Here is a 20,761-nt window from a genome sequence, read left to right as displayed (position 1 = left end):
ACTGAAATTTCCCTCATCTGCAGTTTTTCCACAGACAGTCGGTATTGATCCCTCATTTAATACCATTTTTATTGCCAGTACTGCCACAAGTTGCTAATCCACTTTATCTCTATGTCCCCTTTAATCCTGATTTTCTTGTGTTTCAGCAAAGAGCAGTGTTAAATCCAGCCCACTATCTGACACTGAATTTTGTGTTTTGAACTCTAAATACACTTTAAAAAACATCTAATCAATTTAAAGTGCACCAAAACAGTTAAAAATGTTATCATTTAAAATAAAATGATATATAAACATTCAAAGTGAGCTGTAAGCGTAGCAAATGAGTCAGTTTATCCTTCAAACCATAAACACATTTTCTTTACAGGATAGGAGCTCGTCCAATCAACAAAAATACTGGCATTATTTTATTAATTCCACAACTCAAAAAGAGCTCATTAAAGGTGTAATAATGTAGATTATGTCCTTCACAAACTCCAGTTTTAAGGCACATTACGGTAAAGACTACAAGGCTGTGGTCTAGATCACGTGTGTTTCAGAAGATTCATTTTCAGCCCAACATCCAACTCAAAGGTTTTCCTTTATTTTTTTTTAAATTGGTTCTTTTAATTATGTGTAGTGTAAAAGCAAGCCAAATCAAATAGCAAACAAATGAAAAGTATTAATATTGCTCTGATTCCGACTCAGCAACACTAATAGACTTATAAGTGTGAAAGTGCTGTTAGAAGTACTGTGTATTGCTAAAAGGCAGTTACTCTAATATGAAACAGATCTGGGAAAAAGACACAGCCGTGCATCATAGTTTTACTGTTAATGAGAGTTCCTTAAACCTAATACACATCTGGGTTATTGTGTGTCAATGTGGACTGTCTGTAGTAATAATAGTTTATGAATTCACCAGCCTAATCGCTTTAAAATGACATTAAATCATGCTTTTTTGTTTAATATGGTTCATGAAAATGTCTCTGGATCTTTGTGCACGAATGAATGTATCCATTAAACACACTGAAGTCCTTACACTGCTTGGAATAATGTCAGGCTTATGAGCTGATATAGAGTGATGGACATGGACATTTACTTTTCTGTACATTTGGTTTTTACCTTATTTTATATTAAATAACACTCTTTACCTGGCATGTGTTTGTTGTTTTCAGCAAAACCTCAGCTCTGAATCTGACTGAGATTTTTATCCGGTCAAAGTAAAAGGGGAAAAAGTACATTTATAAAAGTACAGTATGTGTGAATGTGTCAGAGCCATCAAGCCATGAAGCCACTCATTTTAAAACATTAATAATCAATCAGTCACTCAAACAAACAATAAGTGAATAAGAAAGAAAATGACAAACACACATTTATATTGACTTTATTAACCACATGCTCTCCTTTGGTACTCTGCTTTGTAAACTGCTCCCATAATTCTAGTCACATTATTATAAACCATGCCCCTCCTCCAGCTTTGTAAAATACTCATCACCTTTGCAAACCACACATATTATATTTACATAAGCCACACCTCCCCCTCCCTTTTTATTTTACCTGTAAAGCTACTCGACACCTTCATAAACCACACCCCTCTCCAGCTTCTCTTTGGAACCTACAGCTAAAGACATTTATCACCACTATGAACCATGCCCTTTACCTTCTATACCTTTAAAAAACATTTATCACTGTTATAAACCACACCCCTTACCTTGTGCGCCTTTATAAAACATTTATCACTGCTATAAACCATGCCCCTTACCTTCTGCACCTTTATAAAAAATTTATCACCACTATAAACCACGCCCCTTACCTTCTGCACCTTTAAAAAAAAAAAACATTTCGCACTGCTATAAACCACACCCCTTACCTTCTACACCTTTAAAAAGCATTGAGCACTGCTATAAACCACGCCCCTTACCTTCTACACCTTTAAAAAGCATTTAGCACTGCTATAAACCACGCCCCTTACCTTCTACACCTTTTAAAATCATTTAGCACTGCTATAAACCATGCCCCTTACCTTGTGCACCTTTATAGAACATTTTTCACCACTAAAAAACACACCCCTTACCTTCTACACCTTTAGAAACATTTAGCACTGCTATAAACCACACCCCTTACCTTCTACACCTTTAAAAAGCATTTAGCACTGCTATAAACCACGCCCCTTACCTTCTACACCTTTAAAAAGCATTTCGCACTGCTATAAACCACACCCCTTACCTTCTACACCTTTAAAAACATTTAGCACTGCTATAAACCACGCCCCTTACCTTCTACACCTTTAAAAAGCATTTAGCACTGCTATAAACCACACCCCTTACCTTCTCCACCTTTAAAAACATTTAGCACTGCTATAAATCACGCCCCTTACCTTCTACACCTTTAAAAAGCATTTAGCACTGCTATAAACCACACCCCTTACCTTCTACACCTTTAAAAAGCATTTAGCACTGCTATAAACCACGCCCCTTACCTTCTACACCTTTAAAAACATTTAGCACTGCTATAAACCATGCCCCTTACCTTCTACACCTTTAAAAACATTTAGCACTGCTATAAATCACGCCCCTTACCTTCTACACCTTTAAAAACATTTAGCACTGCTATAAACCACGCCCCTTACCTTCTACACCTTTAAAAACATTTAGCACTGCTATAAATCACGCCCCTTACCTTCTACACCTTTAAAAACATTTAGCACTGCTATAAACCACGCCCCTTACCTTCTACACCTTTAAAAAGCATTTAGCACTGCTATAAACCACGCCCCTTACCTTCTACACCTTTAAAAACATTTAGCACTGCTATAAACCACGCCCCTTACCTTCTACACCTTTAAAAACATTTAGCACTGCTATAAACCACACCCCTTACCTTCTACACCTTTAAAAAGCATTTAGCACTGCTATAAACCACGCCCCTTACCTTCTACACCTTTAAAAACATTTAGCACTGCTATAAACCACGCCCCTTACCTTCTACACCTTTAAAAACATTTAGCACTGCTATAAACCACGCCCCTTACCTTCTACACCTTTAAAAACATTTAGCACTGCTATAAACCACACCCCTTACCTTCTACACCTCATCTCATCTCATCTCATTATCTCTAGCCGCTTTATCCTTCTACAGGGTCGCAGGCAAGCTGGAGCCTATCCCAGCTGACTACGGGCGAAAGGCGGGGTACACCCTGGACAAGTCGCCAGGTCATCACAGGGCTGACACATAGACACAGACAACCATTCACACTCACACCTACGGTCAATTTAGAGTCACCAGTTAACCTAACCTGCATGTCTTTGGACTGTGGGGGAAACCGGAGCACCCGGAGGAAACCCACGCGGACACGGGGAGAACATGCAAACTCCGCACAGAAAGGCCCTTGCCGGCCCCGGGGCTCGAACCCAGGACCTTCTTGCTGTGAGGCGACAGTGCTAACCACTACACCACCGTGCCGCCCCTTCTACACCTTTAAAAAGCATTTAGCACTGCTATAAACCACGCCCCTTACCTTCTACACCTTTAAAAACATTTAGCACTGCTATAAACCACGCCCCTTACCTTCTACACCTTTAAAAAGCATTTAGCACTGCTATAAACCACGCCCCTTACCTTCTACACCTTTAAAAAGCATTTAGCACTGCTATAAACCACGCCCCTTACCTTCTACACCTTTAAAAACATTTAGCACTGCTATAAACCACGCCCCTTACCTTCTACACCTTTAAAAACATTTAGCACTGCTATAAACCACACCCCTTACCTTCTACACCTTTAAAGGCATCACGCAGTGGCGATAAAAGTCGCATTATTCTGCACCAGAATGCTTTCGAGATTCGAAATAAATTGACCGTCGATTTTTCAAAAGCTTCCCACGGTTGTAATCGGTCCTTATTTGGTCATGCCCATCACTTGAAATTTCACGCGTTCGCAGCGCCCCCTCTCGGTCAATGGAACAGCTGCGTGACGTCATACCAGTAACCACTCGGTGCAGTTGCAATGGCGGACACACCAGAAAATAGGAGCGATGCTGAGGAAATTAGCTTTGATTTTACCGATACAGAAGAAGAAAATGGCCCACAAGTAGAGATTTTGACAGCTGAATGTCCTGGTGGTATCCAGCCTTACAGATTTGAGCCTGAGCGCTCATCTTCAGAAGAAAATGAGGACAGTTCTGACGACGACAGAAACGAAGATGAGAATGAAGAAGACCGGCGACTTGAAGACTTGTTTTGGTTGGTTTCTCTGACTAAATCACTACTTGTGTGTATTTTTAAAGACCATTTTCACTTGAATTAGAATGCTGTGTGATTAATCTATGATTATGTGTAATACTGATAGCTGTAGGGGGTGAAAGTATAGCTAGAAAAATTGAATTCTAGCAACTTGACAGCTTGCGATCTCGCGAAATGCAGTGGGCCTTCTGATACAGTAGACCCCTTGATATTCCAGTTTTCATCATTTTCCTTTTATTGCGGTTGATTTTAACTTGATATTCAGTATGTTATAGGCTGGGAGTATTGAGCTTTGTATTGTATTGTTTAGTAAACGTACAATCGTCAGTAATAAGTGATAATTATTAGTTAAAGGCAGCTCTGTGGCATAAATCTTTCAATTAATCTTCTGTCATCCATTTGCTAAAATTATGTGCCACATATGTTATCAAGACAACACTTCATGTGACAAAGAAAGATATGACAAATACATAAATGTATGAAAATCATTTTGTACAATTAATGATTGATACATAGAAACACTTAAAACGTGTTTTTTAAAAAATATTTTTCTATTAATACCTAGCCATGACCTTGAAATCAGATCCATTGATAACAACAGTCACAAATAGTGTTCAGTGTTCGTTGTTACAGCCAAACACAATACACCGATTAGGCATTTTGTATCACAGAATATTAATACATCATTTCATAGTGTTTTGAGTGTTCAAAACTATCCACAAACTGAATAAATCCACAAAATCCGCAATGTAAACAACTCTGGTAAACGCACGCTATAGAGAAAACATGGCGACAGGCCAGCATCACCCAAGGGAGGTTACTGGTATGACGTCACACATAAGTTGACCTAGTTAACGGCTGGCTGCCTAAATTTGGCTGTGCGCGTCAACTTTACATGCTTGTAGCGGGCGCATCGTGACACTGAGATCGCGGGAAACCGAGGGGCTTGAATAACCCACCAAACCCGACATTTTGACACATGATATAGCCTGATTGCTGAAATTACTGCACGACGCCTTTAAAAACATTTAGCACTGCTATAAACCACGCCCCTTATCTTCTACACCTTTAAAAACATTTAGCACTGCTATAAACCACGCCCCTTACCTTCTCCACCTTTAAAAACATTTAGCACTGCTATAAACCACACCCCTTACCTTCTACACCTTTAAAAAGCATTTAGCACTGCTATAAACCACACCCCTTACCTTCTACACCTTTAAAAACATTTATCACCGCTATAAACCACGCCCCTTACCTTCTCCACCTTTAAAAACATTTAGCACTGCTATAAACCACACCCCTTACCTTCTATACCTTTAAAAACATTTAGCACTGCTATAAACCACGCCCCTTACCTTCTCCACCTTTAAAAACATTTAGCACTGCTATAAACCACGCCCCTTACCTTCTACACCTTTAAAAACATTTAGCACTGCTATAAACCACACCCCTTACCTTCTATACCTTTAAAAAGCATTTAGCACTGCTATAAACCACACCCCTTACCTTCTACACCTTTAAAAACATTTATCACCACTATAAACCACGCCCCTTACCTTCTACACCTTTAAAAACATTTAGCACTGCTATAAACCACGCCCCTTACCTTCTCCACCTTTAAAAAGCATTTAGCACTGCTATAAACCACGCCCCTTACCTTCTACCCCTTTAAAAACATTTATCACCGCTATAAACCACGCCCCTTACCTTCTCCACCTTTAAAAAGCATTTAGCACTGCTATAAACCACACCCCTTACCTTCTACACCTTTAAAAACATTTAGCACTGCTATAAACCACGCCCCTTACCTTCTACACCTTTAAAAACATTTATCACTGCTATAAACCACGCCCCTTACCTTCTACACCTTTAAAAACATTTATCACCGCTATAAACCACGCCCCTTACCTTCTACACCTTTAAAAACATTTAGCACTGCTATAAACCACACCCCTTACCTTCTACACCTTTAAAAACATTTAGCACTGCTATAAACCACACCCCTTACCTTCTACACCTTTAAAAACATTTAGCACTGCTATAAACCACGCCCCTTACCTTCTCCACCTTTAAAAACATTTATCACCACTATAAACCACGCCCCTTACCTTCTACCCCTTTAAAAACATTTATCACCACTATAAACCACGCCCCTTACCTTCTCCACCTTTAAAAAGCATTTAGCACTGCTATAAACCACACCCCTTACCTTCTACACCTTTAAAAACATTTAGCACTGCTATAAACCACACCCCTTACCTTCTACACCTTTAAAAACATTTATCACTGCTATAAACCACGCCCCTTACCTTCTACACCTTTAAAAACATTTATCACCGCTATAAACCACGCCCCTTACCTTCTACACCTTTAAAAACATTTAGCACTGCTATAAACCACGCCCCTTACCTTCTACACCTTTAAAAACATTTAGCACTGCTATAAACCACACCCCTTACCTTCTACACCTTTAAAAACATTTATCACTGCTATAAACCACGCCCCTTACCTTCTACACCTTTAAAAACATTTATCACCGCTATAAACCACGCCCCTTACCTTCTACACCTTTAAAAACATTTAGCACTGCTATAAACCACACCCCTTACCTTCTACACCTTTAAAAACATTTAGCACTGCTATAAACCACGCCCCTTAGCTTCTACACCTTTAAAAACATTTAGCACTGCTATAAACCAAGCCCCTTACCTTCTACACCTTTAAAAACATTTAGCACTGCTATAAACCACGCCCCTTAGCTTCTACACCTTTAAAAAGCATTTCGCACTGCTATAAATCACGCCCCTTACCTTCTACACCTTTAAAAAGCATTTAGCACTGCTATAAACCACACCCCTTACCTTCTACACCTTTAAAAACATTTAGCACTGCTATAAACCACGCCCCTTACCTTCTACACCTTTAAAAAGCATTTAGCACTGGTATAAACCACACCCCTTACCTTCTACACCTTTAAAAACATTTAGCACTGCTATAAACCACGCCCCTTACCTTCTACACCTTTAAAAACATTTAGCACTGCTATAAACCACACCCCTTAGCTTCTACACCTTTAAAAAGCATTTAGCACTGCTATAAACCACGCCCCTTACCTTCTACACCTTTAAAAACATTTATCACCGCTATAAACCACGCCCCTTACCTTCTACACCTTTAAAAACATTTAGCACTGCTATAAACCACGCCCCTTACCTTCTACACCTTTAAAAACATTTAGCACTGCTATAAACCACGCCCCTTACCTTCTACACCTTTAAAAACATTTATCACCGCTATAAACCACGCCCCTTACCTTCTACACCTTTAAAAACATTTATCACCGCTATAAACCACGCCCCTTACCTTCTACACCTTTAAAAACATTTATCACTGCTATAAACCACGCCCCTTACCTTCTACACCTTTAAAAACATTTAGCACTGCTATAAACCACACCCCTTACCTTCTACACCTTTAAAAACATTTAGCACCGCTATAAACCACGCCCCTTACCTTCTACACCTTTAAAAACATTTAGCACCGCTATAAACCACGCCCCTTACCTTCTACACCTTTAAAAACATTTAGCACCGCTATAAACCACGCCCCTTACCTTCTACACCTTTAAAAAGCATTTAGCACTGCTATAAACCACGCCCCTTACCTTCTACACCTTTAAAAACATTTAGCACTGCTATAAACCACGCCCCTTACCTTCTACACCTTTAAAAACATTTAGCACTGCTATAAACCACGCCCCTTACCTTCTACACCTTTAAAAAGCATTTAGCACTGCTATAAACCACGCCCCTTACCTTCTACACCTTTAAAAACATTTATCACTGCTATAAACCACGCCCCTTACCTTCTACACCTTTAAAAACATTTAGCACTGCTATAAACCACGCCCCTTACCTTCTACACCTTTAAAAACATTTATCACTGCTATAAACCACGCCCCTTACCTTCTACACCTTTAAAAACATTTATCACCACTATAAACCACGCCCCTTACCTTCTACACCTTTAAAAACATTTAGCACTGCTATAAACCACGCCCCTTACCTTCTACACCTTTAAAAACATTTAGCACTGCTATAAACCACGCCCCTTACCTTCTACACCTTTAAAAACATTTAGCACTGCTATAAACCACACCCCTTACCTTCTACACCTTTAAAAACATTTAGCACCGCTATAAACCACGCCCCTTACCTTCTACACCTTTAAAAACATTTAGCACCGCTATAAACCACGCCCCTTACCTTCTACACCTTTAAAAACATTTAGCACCGCTATAAACCACGCCCCTTACCTTCTACACCTTTAAAAAGCATTTAGCACCGCTATAAACCACGCCCCTTACCTTCTACACCTTTAAAAACATTTAGCACTGCTATAAACCACGCCCCTTACCTTCTACACCTTTAAAAACATTTAGCACCGCTATAAACCACGCCCCTTACCTTCTACACCTTTAAAAACATTTAGCACCGCTATAAACCACGCCCCTTACCTTCTACACCTTTAAAAACATTTAGCACCGCTATAAACCACACCCCTTACCTTCTACACCTTTAAAAACATTTAGCACCGCTATAAACCACGCCCCTTACCTTCTACACCTTTAAAAACATTTAGCACCGCTATAAACCACGCCCCTTACCTTCTACACCTTTAAAAAGCATTTAGCACTGCTATAAACCACGCCCCTTACCTTCTACACCTTTAAAAACATTTAGCACTGCTATAAACCACGCCCCTTACCTTCTACACCTTTAAAAACATTTAGCACTGCTATAAACCACGCCCCTTACCTTCTACACCTTTAAAAAGCATTTAGCACCGCTATAAACCACGCCCCTTACCTTCTACACCTTTAAAAACATTTAGCACCGCTATAAACCACGCCCCTTACCTTCTACACCTTTAAAAACATTTAGCACCGCTATAAACCACGCCCCTTACCTTCTACACCTTTAAAAACATTTAGCACCGCTATAAACCACGCCCCTTACCTTCTACACCTTTAAAAACATTTAGCACCGCTATAAACCACGCCCCTTACCTTCTACACCTTTAAAAACATTTAGCACCGCTATAAACCACGCCCCTTACCTTCTACACCTTTAAAAACATTTAGCACCGCTATAAACCACGCCCCTTACCTTCTACACCTTTAAAAACATTTAGCACTGCTATAAACCACGCCCCTTACCTTCTACACCTTTAAAAACATTTAGCACCGCTATAAACCATGCCCCTTACCTTCTACACCTTTAAAAAGCATTTAGCACTGCTATAAACCACACCCCTTACCTTCTACACCTTTAAAAACATTTAGCACTGCTATAAACCACGCCCCTTACCTTCCACACCTTTAAAAAGCATTTAGCACTGCTATAAACCACGCCCCTTACCTTCCACACCTTTAAAAAGCATTTAGCACTGCTATAAACCACACCCCTTACCTTCTACACCTTTAAAAACATTTAGCACCGCTATAAACCACACCCCTTACCTTCTACACCTTTAAAAACATTTAGCACCGCTATAAACCACGCCCCTTACCTTCTACACCTTTAAAAACATTTAGCACCGCTATAAACCACGCCCCTTACCTTCTACACCTTTAAAAACATTTAGCACCGCTATAAACCACGCCCCTTACCTTCTACACCTTTAAAAACATTTAGCACCGCTATAAACCACGCCCCTTACCTTCTACACCTTTAAAAACATTTAGCACCGCTATAAACCACACCCCTTACCTTCTACACCTTTAAAAACATTTAGCACCGCTATAAACCACGCCCCTTACCTTCTACACCTTTAAAAACATTTAGCACCGCTATAAACCACGCCCCTTACCTTCTACACCTTTAAAAACATTTAGCACCGCTATAAACCACGCCCCTTACCTTCTACACCTTTAAAAAGCATTTAGCACCGCTATAAACCACACCCCTTACCTTCTACACCTTTAAAAACATTTAGCACTGCTATAAACCACGCCCCTTACCTTCCACACCTTTAAAAAGCATTTAGCACTGCTATAAACCACGCCCCTTACCTTCCACACCTTTAAAAAGCATTTAGCACTGCTATAAACCACACCCCTTACCTTCTACACCTTTAAAAACATTTAGCACTGCTATAAACCACACCCCTTACCTTCTACACCTTTAAAAACATTTAGCACCGCTATAAACCACGCCCCTTACCTTCTACACCTTTAAAAACATTTAGCACCGCTATAAACCACGCCCCTTACCTTCTACACCTTTAAAAACATTTAGCACCGCTATAAACCACGCCCCTTACCTTCTACACCTTTAAAAACATTTAGCACCGCTATAAACCACGCCCCTTATCTTCTACACCTTTAAAAACATTTAGCACCGCTATAAACCACGCCCCTTACCTTCTACACCTTTAAAAAGCATTTAGCACCGCTATAAACCACACCCCTTACCTTCTACACCTTTAAAAACATTTAGCACTGCTATAAACCACGCCCCTTACCTTCCACACCTTTAAAAAGCATTTAGCACTGCTATAAACCACGCCCCTTACATTCCACACCTTTAAAAAGCATTTAGCACTGCTATAAACCACACCCCTTACCTTCTACACCTTTAAAAACATTTAGCACTGCTATAAACCACACCCCTTACCTTCTACACCTTTAAAAACATTTAGCACTGCTATAAACCACGCCCCTTACCTTCTACACCTTTAAAAACATTTAGCACTGCTATAAACCACGCCCCTTACCTTCTACACCTTTAAAAAGCATTTAGCACTGCTATAAACCACGCCCCTTACCTTCTACACCTTTAAAAAGCATTTAGCACTGCTATAAACCACGCCCCTTACCTTCTACACCTTTAAAAACATTTAGCACTGCTATAAACCACGCCCCTTACCTTCTACACCTTTAAAAACATTTAGCACTGCTATAAACCACACCCCTTACCTTCTACACCTTTAAAAACATTTAGCACTGCTATAAACCACACCCCTTACCTTCTACACCTTTAAAAACATTTATCACTGCTATAAACCACGCCCCTTACCTTCTACACCTTTAAAAACATTTAGCACTGCTATAAACCACACAGCTTCTCCTGTTTTTAACACTTTACCAGTTAACTTAATAAACGCCACCCACCATCATCATAAATCAGCCTTTTTTTTCATCTTATTAGTCGCCACCTTTTATAAGCCACACCCACAACTTTACAAACCACACCTGTAATCTTTATAAGCCTTGCCCACATCATTATGAATGACAGAGCCACGCCTACCATGTTTATTAACCATAATCATGATTTTCAGAAGCTGTGTAATGAGCATGTTTTTAAGGCCAGTCCTCAGTGTTATGCCCTGCCCCCAGGTCGCCCCCAGCCAGGAGGTCATGTGATTGAGATGATTGACAGCTGTCACTCACAGGCATTGGTCACGGCGAAGCTGTTCGCGCTCTCGATATTGTCCACATGTGGGACGAGGTTAAATGGAGCCTCGGTGGCGTTCGGGCTCGTGTTGTGGAGGAACACAGCCAGTCGGAATGCAGTGTACTCCTGATCCGTGTTCCTGATGAACAAGCCGCCTGCACACACACACACACACACACACACACACACACACACACACAGCATCAGTATAATATAAACACCATGCACACTGCACTCAGATCTATACATCTGCCACACTACAGTATGGTGTGTGTGTGTGTGTGTGTGTGTTTTGTTCTCTACTTAGCTTGTTAAATTTGATCACTCTTGCACTCTCACTCTATATGAGTCGGCTGAACAGAGAGAAAGAGCTGTGTGTGCGTGTGTGCGCGCTAAAATCAATGGGATATGAAGGTGCAGATCTTGCAAGACGGCAAAGTTTGATCAGGATCCAGCAGCGTGACTGAGAGAGAGACAGAGAGAGAGAGAGAGAGAAAGAGGACGAGATGAAGAATGGTATAAAGAGAGGGTCAGATGAGAGAATGAGAGAAAGAGGGTGTGAAAGTGACATGAGAAGGAGAGAAAGAAGAAGAGAGATAGTGGCACAGATGAGAGGAAAAAGAGTGAGAGAAATAGTGGGATAAATAAGAGGAGGACAGAGGAGAGAAATATGGAAAGAGAAATAAATAAGAGGAGAGAAGAAGCAGAGAGATAGAGGGACAAACAGGGAAAGAGAGAAAGAAAGAGAACTGAGGGACAGATGAGTGAAACAACAGAAGAGGTGAGAGAGGCAGATAAAGGGACAGATGAGTGAAGGAGGGAAAGAGAAAGTGAAGGAGAGAGAGGTAGAAGATAAGGAGAGAAATAAGTAAAGAGACAGAGGGACAAATGAGAGAAGGAAGGAAAGAGAAGTAGAGGGACAGGTGGACAGGAAGAGGGACGAGTGGAGAGAGAGAGGGACTGGTGAAGAGAGAGAGAGGGACTGGTGGGGGGGACTGGTGGAGAGGGAGGGGGACTGGTGGAGAGCGAGAGAGAGACTGGTAGAGAGAGAGGGAGACTGGTGGAGAGAGACTGGTGGAGAGAGAGAGAGAGAGAGAGAGAGCAAGAGAGAGAGACTGGTAGAGAGAGAGGGGGACTGGTGGAGTGAGAGAAGGGGACTGGTGGAGAGAGAGAGAGAGAGAGAGGGACTGGTGGAGAGAGAGAGAGAGAGAGAGAGAGCAAGAGAGAGAGAGGGAGACTGGTAGAGAGAGAGGGGGACTGGTGGAGCAAGAGAGGGGGACTGGTGGACAGAGAGAGAAAGAGAGACTGGAGGAGAGAGAGGGGGACTGGTGGAGAAAGAAAGACTGGTGGAGAGAGAGAGGGACTGGTGGAAAGAGAGAGAGGGACTGGTGGAGAGAGAGAGGGGGACTGGTGGAGAGAGAAAGACTGGTGGAGAGAGAAGAGACTGGTGGAGAGAGAGAGGGACTGGTGGAAAGAGAGAGAGGGACTGGTGGAGAGAGAGAGGGGGACTGGTGGAGAGAGAGAGGGGGACTGGTGGAGAGAGAGAGACTGGTGGAGAGAGGAGAGACTGGTGGAGAGAGAGAGGGACTGGTGGAGAGAGAGACTGATAGAGAGGGGGACTGGTGGAGAGAGATAGAGGGACTGGTGGAGAGAGATAGAGGGACTGGTTGAGAAAGAGAGAGAGAGGGAGGGACTGGTGGAGAGGGGGGGTGACTGGTGGAGAGAGGGGGAGACTGGTGGAGAGTGAGAGGGTGACTGGTGGAGAGAGGGGGGATTGGTTTAGAGAAAGACTGGTAGAGAGAGAGGGACTGGTGGAGAGGGGGGGTGACTGGTGGAGAGAGGGGGAGACTGGTGGAGAGTGAGAGGGTGACTGGTGGAGAGAGGGGGGATTGGTTTAGAGAAAGACTGGTAGAGAGAGAGGGACTGGGGGAGAGAGAGGGGAGACTGGTGGAGAGAGAGAGAGAGAGAGAGAGAGGGGGGACTGGTGGAGAGAGAGACTGGTAGAGAGAGAGAGGGACTGGTGGAGAGAGGGGGACTGGTGGAGAGAGATAGAGGGACTGGTGGAGAGAGAGGAGAGACTGGTGGAGAGAGAGAGGGACTGGTGGAGAGAGAGAGAGGGACTGGTGGAGAGAGAGAGAGGGGTGACTGGTGGAGAGAGGGGGTGACTGGTGGAAAGAGGGGGAGACTGGTGGAGAGAGAGAGAGAGAGACTGATTTAGAGAGAGACTGGTAGAGAGAGAGAGGGACTGCTGGAGAGAGATGGGGGACTGGTGGAGAGAGAGAGGGACTGCTGGAGAGAGAGGGGGACTGGTGGAGAGAGAGAGGGTGACTGGTAGAGAGAGAGACTGGTAGAGAGAGGGACTGGTGGAGAGAGAGAGAGGGACTGGTGGAGAGAGGGGGACTGGTGGGGGGACTGGTGGAGAGAGAGGAGAGATTGGTGGACAGAGAGAGAGACTGGTAGAGAGAGGGACTGGTGGAGAGAGAGACGGGGGACTGGTGGGGGGACTGGTGGAGAGAGAGAGGGACTGGCTTAGAGAGAGACTGGTAGAGACAGAGAGGGACTGCTGGAGAGAGATGGGGAACTGGTGGAGAGAGAGGGACTGCTGGAGAGAGAGGGGGGACTGGTGGAGAGAGGGACTGGTGGAGAGAGAGAGGGACTGGTGGAGAGAGAGAGGGACTGGTGGAGAGAGGGGGGACTGTGGAGAGAGAGGGGGGATTGGTGGACAGAGAGAGAGAGGGACACTGGTGGAGAGAGAGGGACTGGTGGAGAGAGGGGGGACTGGTGGAGAGAGAGGGACTGATGGAGAGAGAGGGGGGATTGGTGGACAGACAGAGAGAGAAAGAGAGACTGGTGGAGAGAGAGGGACTACTGGAGAGAGAGAGGGTGACTGGTGGAGAGAGAGGGACTGGTGGAGAGAGAGGGGGACTGGTGGGGGACTGTTGGAGAGAGAGGGACTGGTGGAGAGAGAGAGGGGGGACTGGTGGAGAGAGAGGGACTGGTGGAGAGAGAGGGGGACTGGTGGGGGGACTGGTGGAGAGAGAGAGGGACTGCTGGAGAGAGAGGGGATTGGTGGACAGAGAGAGAGAGACTGGTGGAGAGAGAGAGGGACTGGTGGAGAGAGAGAGGGGGACTGGTGGAGAGAGAGGGGGGATTGGTGGACAGAGAGAGATAGAGAGAGACTGGTGGAGAGAGAGGGACTGGTGGAGAGAGAGGAGGGGACTGGTGGGGGGACTGGTGGAGAGATAGGGACTGGTGGTGAGAGAGGAGGGATTGGTGGACAGAGAGAGGGAGATAGACACTGGTGGAGAGAGAGGGGGGATTGGTGGACAGAGAGAGGGAGATAGACACTGGTGGAGAGAGAGGGGGGATTGGTGGACAGAAAGAGAAAGAGAGGAGAGAGAGGGACTGGTGGAGAGAGAGAGGGGGGTACTTGTGGGGGGGGACTGGTGGAGAGGGTGGACTGGGGGGAATGGTTGGAGGAACTGGTGTGGGGGGTGTAGAGGTAGAAACACTGCAGTGAAACTGAATGAAGGAAGGAAGGAAACAAAGCGGAGTTTCTATGCGCGCGCGAGTACAAATTAGCCGTAAGCGCTCCTATGCGGAATAAAATTAAAACGCGCGCGCCTGTGTGTGAGTGAGTGTGTGTGTGTGAGTGAGTGTGTGTGTGTGTGTGAGTGAGTGTGTGTGTATGTGTGTGTGTTTGACTCACCGATCTGCACGCTGCTGGGAAAAGCCCCGTGCGCGAGCGCCCACAGCCCGAAGAGCAGCGCCGGTTCGAGCATCCGCATCATGCAGAGCTTCACATAGAAAACATCTCAGATAAACCCGTCACATGGAGAAACACACACAGAGAGAGAGAGAGAGAGTAAAAAAAAGATATAATACAATAAAATAAAGAAAATAAAAGAATAGATAGATTGATATGAATTATAATAACGGAAGAATAAAGAAATGAAGAAAGAGTTTTAACGAAGCATGGCTAAGGAAACGCGCGCGCCCGCACTGTCCACATCCGCGGAGACACGAGCACTGGAGAGAGAGAGAGAGAGAGAGAGAGAGAGAGATGGTTAAGGAGTGTTGGATACAAGAGGTTGCACAGGAGGATTAGACATGCGCGCTCTTGCTCTCATCTTCCTCTTTGAGCTCTCCATCATCATCATCTCTCTCTCTCTCTCTCTGTTTTGATAGGCAAAGAGCTCTTCCTTCTTTCATGGTCTCACTAATTGACTTCTGTCCTCAGACTCATGTGGAAGTCAGTATCAGTGCCTTATAAACACTTTTATAAACTCTAATAATGCTTCAGAAAGCTCTCATAATGCTCTCTACGTGATTCCTAATTTGCAGTACCAGAAGTGTCACTGTTCTTGAGAACGCTTTGTGGTGCACTGCTCTGTCTTTCTAACGAGTAACTGCATGCTTTTCTAGAATTCATGTTCACATATCTAAAAATGTTGTAATTTGACACACACAAAATAATGTTCTATGTATTTTCTCACTGTTCTCACCTTTCTCTGCCCCCTTTCAGTACTGTTGAGTAATTATTACACCTAGTGGTCAAAATGGGAATTGCAACATCGACGAATAGAGGCCCACTGGGGCAGGAGTCACGCTGCCCCACGCTGTTGTCACTCTCTCAACAGTTTCACTGGAGGAAGAACAACAGTCTCATTGTTTTATAGCAAATAATCATCATTAAATCTAATAAATTCTCAAAAATAAAAAGAAAGTGTGAGTACATACAGTGTGTCTATGACATACAGAAACATTTCTATTGTAAGATTCTGTATATTGCAAAGATTGGGAAAGAGAAAGGGCAGTTTATGAGGGGATGATGTCTGGGTGCAACACTGTCATGTTGTTTCTGAGAACATGTGACAAAAACAAAAGGCCTCAAATCTTCTTGGCTAGTTTCAGGTCTTTCATATGGGTTTTGAAATGTAATTGAGCTGGAAATGTTTCTGCAACCCTGGTTAATGATATTAGCCCTGTGTGTGCCTCAGATGCAAGAAACACACAGGCGATATTGTACACAGCTGAACAAATGCCCTGGAGATAAACGGCATGTCAAACCATCATTCTAGAGCAAAATTGGAGCAAAACATCACACTGGAGTTCTTTAGCAAAGACTACAGGTCACATTGCAGATCAAGAGTAAAATGATACATTACACTGCAGTTCCAGAGCAAAAGTACACATCAGACTCAAGTTCTAGAGCAAAAGTACACATCACACTCAAGTTCTCAAACAAAAGTACACATCACAATCAAGTTCTAGAGCAAAAGTACACATCACAATCAAGTTCTCAAAAAAAGTACACATCAGAATTAAGTTCTGGAGCAAAAGTACACATCAGAATCAAGTTCTGGAGCAAAAGTACACCTCAGACTCAAGTTCTAGAGCAAAAGTACACATCACACTCAAGTTCTCAAACAAAAGTACACATCACAATCAAGTTCTAGAGCAAAAGTACACATCACAATCAAGTTCTCAAAAAAAGTACACATCAGAATTAAGTTCTGGAGCAAAAGTACACATCAGAATCAAGTTCTGGAGCAAAAGTACACCTCAGACTCAAGTTCTAGAGCAAAAGTACACATTACTGTGAGGACATAAAGGGGCTGACACACTGTCTGATGGATTACCTCAACTTCTGTGCAGACGTGGTCTCACCACTAAGACTGTACGGTGTTACCCTAATAACAAGTCATGAATAACACAGGAAGTCAAAGCTGTCCTCAACAGGAAGAAGGCCAGCTTCAGGAGCAGGGATAGGGAGGCGATGAAAGCAGCACAGCAGGAAGTAAAACACTGCACGAGGGAAGCTAAGGACAGCTACAGGAGAAAGGTGGAGCAGAAGCTGAAGGAGAGCAGCATGAGGGAGGTCTGGGAAGGTGTGAAAACCATCACAGGCCACAATACAGAGACCAGAGTCATTGAGGGGACAGTGGAGAGGGCGAATGAGTTGAATTAATTCTTCAATCAGTTCAACCAGCCCATGTCCCCCCCACCCTCCCCCTCACTGCAGCCATCTCTCCTTCTTCCCTCAACACACCTCCCCCCGTCATCACAGCAGCACCCTCCTCCCCCTCCTCAACACAGACTCCTCCATGCATTACTGCAGACCAGGTCAGAGGTCAACTGAGGAAGCTTCACCCCAGGAAAGCAGCAGGCCCAGACAAGGTGTGTCCACAACTACTGAAGACCTGCGCTGCTGAACTGGGTGAACCACTCCAACGCATCTTCAACCTCAGCCTGCAGCTGGGGAGAGTGCCCACCCTCTGGAAGACATCATGGATAGTTCCAGTTCCCAAAAAGAATCAGCCCAGCGAGCTGAATGACTTCTGACCGGTGGCACTCACTTCACATCTAATGAAGACGTTGGAGCGGCTCTTCCTCAGCCTCCTCAGACCCCAGGTATAACATGCCCAGGACTGTCTGCAGTTTGCATACCAGGTAGGTGTTGGTGTGGAAGATGCCATCCTCTACCTGCTACAACAAGCCCACTCGCATCTGGATAAGGAAAATGGCACAGTGAGGATCCTCTTCTTGGACTTCTCGAGTGCCTTCAACACCATCCAGCCCCTATTGCTTCAGGACAAACCGAACAGGATGTGAATGGACCCCTGCCTGGTCACCTGGATCTCCAGCTACCTCACTGACAGGCCGCGGTATGTCAGGCTGAAGGATATCACGTCTGACACTGTGATTAGCAGCACTGGAGCACCCCAGGGCACGGTGCTGGCCCCTCTTCTCTTCACCCTGTACACCGCGGACTTCTGCTACAACTCGGAGCTGTGTCACATTCAGAAGTTTGCCAATGACACAGCCATCGTTGGGTGTATCAGTGACGACAGAGAGGAGGAGTATAGGAGCCTGGTGAGGGACTTTGCTGTGTGGTGCAACAGGAACCATCTGCAGCTCAACACCTCAAAGACCAAGGAGCTGGTCATTGACTTTGGGAGGTCCAGACCAAGGTCACGACCAGTTCTGATCAAGGGAGTCGAGGTGGAGGCTGTGGATTCCTACAAGTACCTCGGGCTGTGGCTGGACAGCAAGCTGGACTGGACTTGCAACACCAATCACTTATACAGGAAGGGACAGAGCAGGCTATACTTCCTTAGGAGGCTATGGTCCTTTAACATCTGCAGGAAACTCCTGTGGATGTTCTATCAGTCTGTGGTCAGCAGTGTCCTCTTTTACACCGTGGTGTGCTGGGGGGGCAGCACATCCAAGAAGGACATCCAGGCTGGACAAACTGATCAGGCGGGCCAGCTCTGTGGTCGGGGGCAGAGAAGAGGTCTATGGACAAACTACTGAACATCATGGATGATGCCAGTCACCCTCTGCACACATCAGACTCAAGTCCTTGATCAAAAGTACACATCAACATCAAGTTCTAGAGCAAAAGTACACATCACACTCAAGTTCTTGAGCAAAAGTACACATCACACTCAAGTTCTCAAGCAAAAGTACACATCAGACTCAAGTTCTCGAGCAAAAGTACACATCAGACTCAAGTTCTTGAGCAAAAGTACACATCAGACTCAAGTTCTTGATCAAAAGTACACATCACACTCAAGTTCTTGAGCAAAAGTACACATCAGACTCAAGTTCTTGATCAAAAGTACACATCAGACTCAAGTTCTTGAGAAAAAGTACACATCAGACTCAAGTTCTTGAGCAAAAGTACACATCCCACTCAAGTTCTTGAGCAAAAGTACACATTAAAATCAAATTTTTAAGCAAAAGCACACAACAGACTCAAGTTCTTGAGCAAAAGTACACATCAGACTCAAGTTCTTGATCAAAAGTACACATCAGACTCAAGTTCTTGAGCAAAACTACACTTCAGACTCAAGTTCTTGAGCAAAAGTACACATCAGACTCACGTTCTTGAGCAAAACTACACTTCAGACTCAAGTTCATGAGCAAAAGTCCACATTAAAATCAAATTTTGAAGCAAAAGCACACATCAGACTCAAGTTCTTGAGCAAAAGTACACATCAGACTCAAGTTCTTGATCAAAAGTACACATCACACTCAAGTTCTTGATCAAAAGTACACATCACACTCAAGTTCTTGATCAAAAGTACACATCAGACTCAAGTTCTTGATCAAAAGTACACATCAGACTCAATTTCTTGAGCAAAACTACACTTCAGACTCAAGTTCTTGATCAAAAGTACACATCACACTCAAGTTCTTGATCAAAAGTACACATCACACTCAAGTTCTTGAGCAAAAGTACACATCAGACTCAATTTCTTGAGCAAAACTACACTTCAGACTCAAGTTCTTGATCAAAAGTACACATCACACTCAAGTTCTTGATCAAAAATACACGACACTCAAGTTCTTGATCAAAAGTACACATCACACTCAAGTTCTTGATCAAAAGTACACATCACACTCAAGTTCTTGATCAAAAGTACACATCACACTCAAGTCCTTGAGCAAAAGTACACATCAGACTCAAGTTCTTGAGCAAAAGTACACATCACACTCAAGTCCTTGAGCAAAAGTACACTTCAGACTCAAGTTCTTGAGCAAAAATACACATCAGAATCAAGTTCTCGATCAAAAGTACACCTCAGACTCAAGGTCTCGAGCAAAAGTACACATCACACTCAAGTTCTTGATCAAAAGTAAACATCAGAATCAAGTTCTTGATCAAAATTACACATCAGAATAAAGTTCTTGAGCAAAAGTACACATCAGACTCAAGTTCTTGATCAAAAGTACACATCAGACTCAAGTTCTTGAGCAAAAGTACACATCAGACTCAAGTTCTTAAGCAAAAGTACACATCACACTCAAGTTCTTGATCAAAAATACACGACACTCAAGTTCTTGATCAAAAGTACACATCACACTCAAGTTCTTGATCAAAAGTACACATCAGACTCAAGTTCTTGATCAAAAGTACACATCACACTCAAGTTCTTGAGCAAAACTACACTTCAGACTCAAGTTCTTGAGCAAAAATACACATCAGAATCAAGTTCTCGATCAAAAGTACACCTCAGACTCAAGGTCTCGAGCAAAAGTACACATCACACTCAAGTTCTTGATCAAAAATACACG

At 43.5% G+C, this 20,761-nt stretch overlaps 1 protein-coding gene across 2 annotated transcripts in view; it reads right to left on the bottom strand.

Annotated features, from left to right (window-relative positions):
• The window catches only part of gria4a (glutamate receptor, ionotropic, AMPA 4a), a 126,608-nt gene extending 111,140 nt beyond the window's left edge, over positions 1-15,468 (bottom strand). Inside the window, exons 1-2 of one of the 2 annotated variants that reach the window (XM_060942197.1) lie at positions 15,387-15,468; positions 11,674-11,832 (exon numbers count right to left, since the gene is read on the bottom strand). In XM_060942197.1, the coding sequence (XP_060798180.1) occupies positions 11,674-11,832; positions 15,387-15,468 (241 nt within the window). The remainder of the gene's footprint in view (positions 1-11,673; positions 11,833-15,386) is intronic. The other variant, XM_060942198.1, reaches the window with a different exon arrangement.
• Positions 15,469-20,761: the final 5,293 nt, after the last annotated feature.

This window comes from Neoarius graeffei, chromosome 16 (genome assembly GCF_027579695.1).
Source record: "Neoarius graeffei isolate fNeoGra1 chromosome 16, fNeoGra1.pri, whole genome shotgun sequence".
NCBI lineage: Eukaryota > Metazoa > Chordata > Actinopteri > Siluriformes > Ariidae > Neoarius > Neoarius graeffei.
Note: the sequence above shows the minus strand (reverse complement) of the source record. Positions and strands in the feature narration are given on the sequence as shown.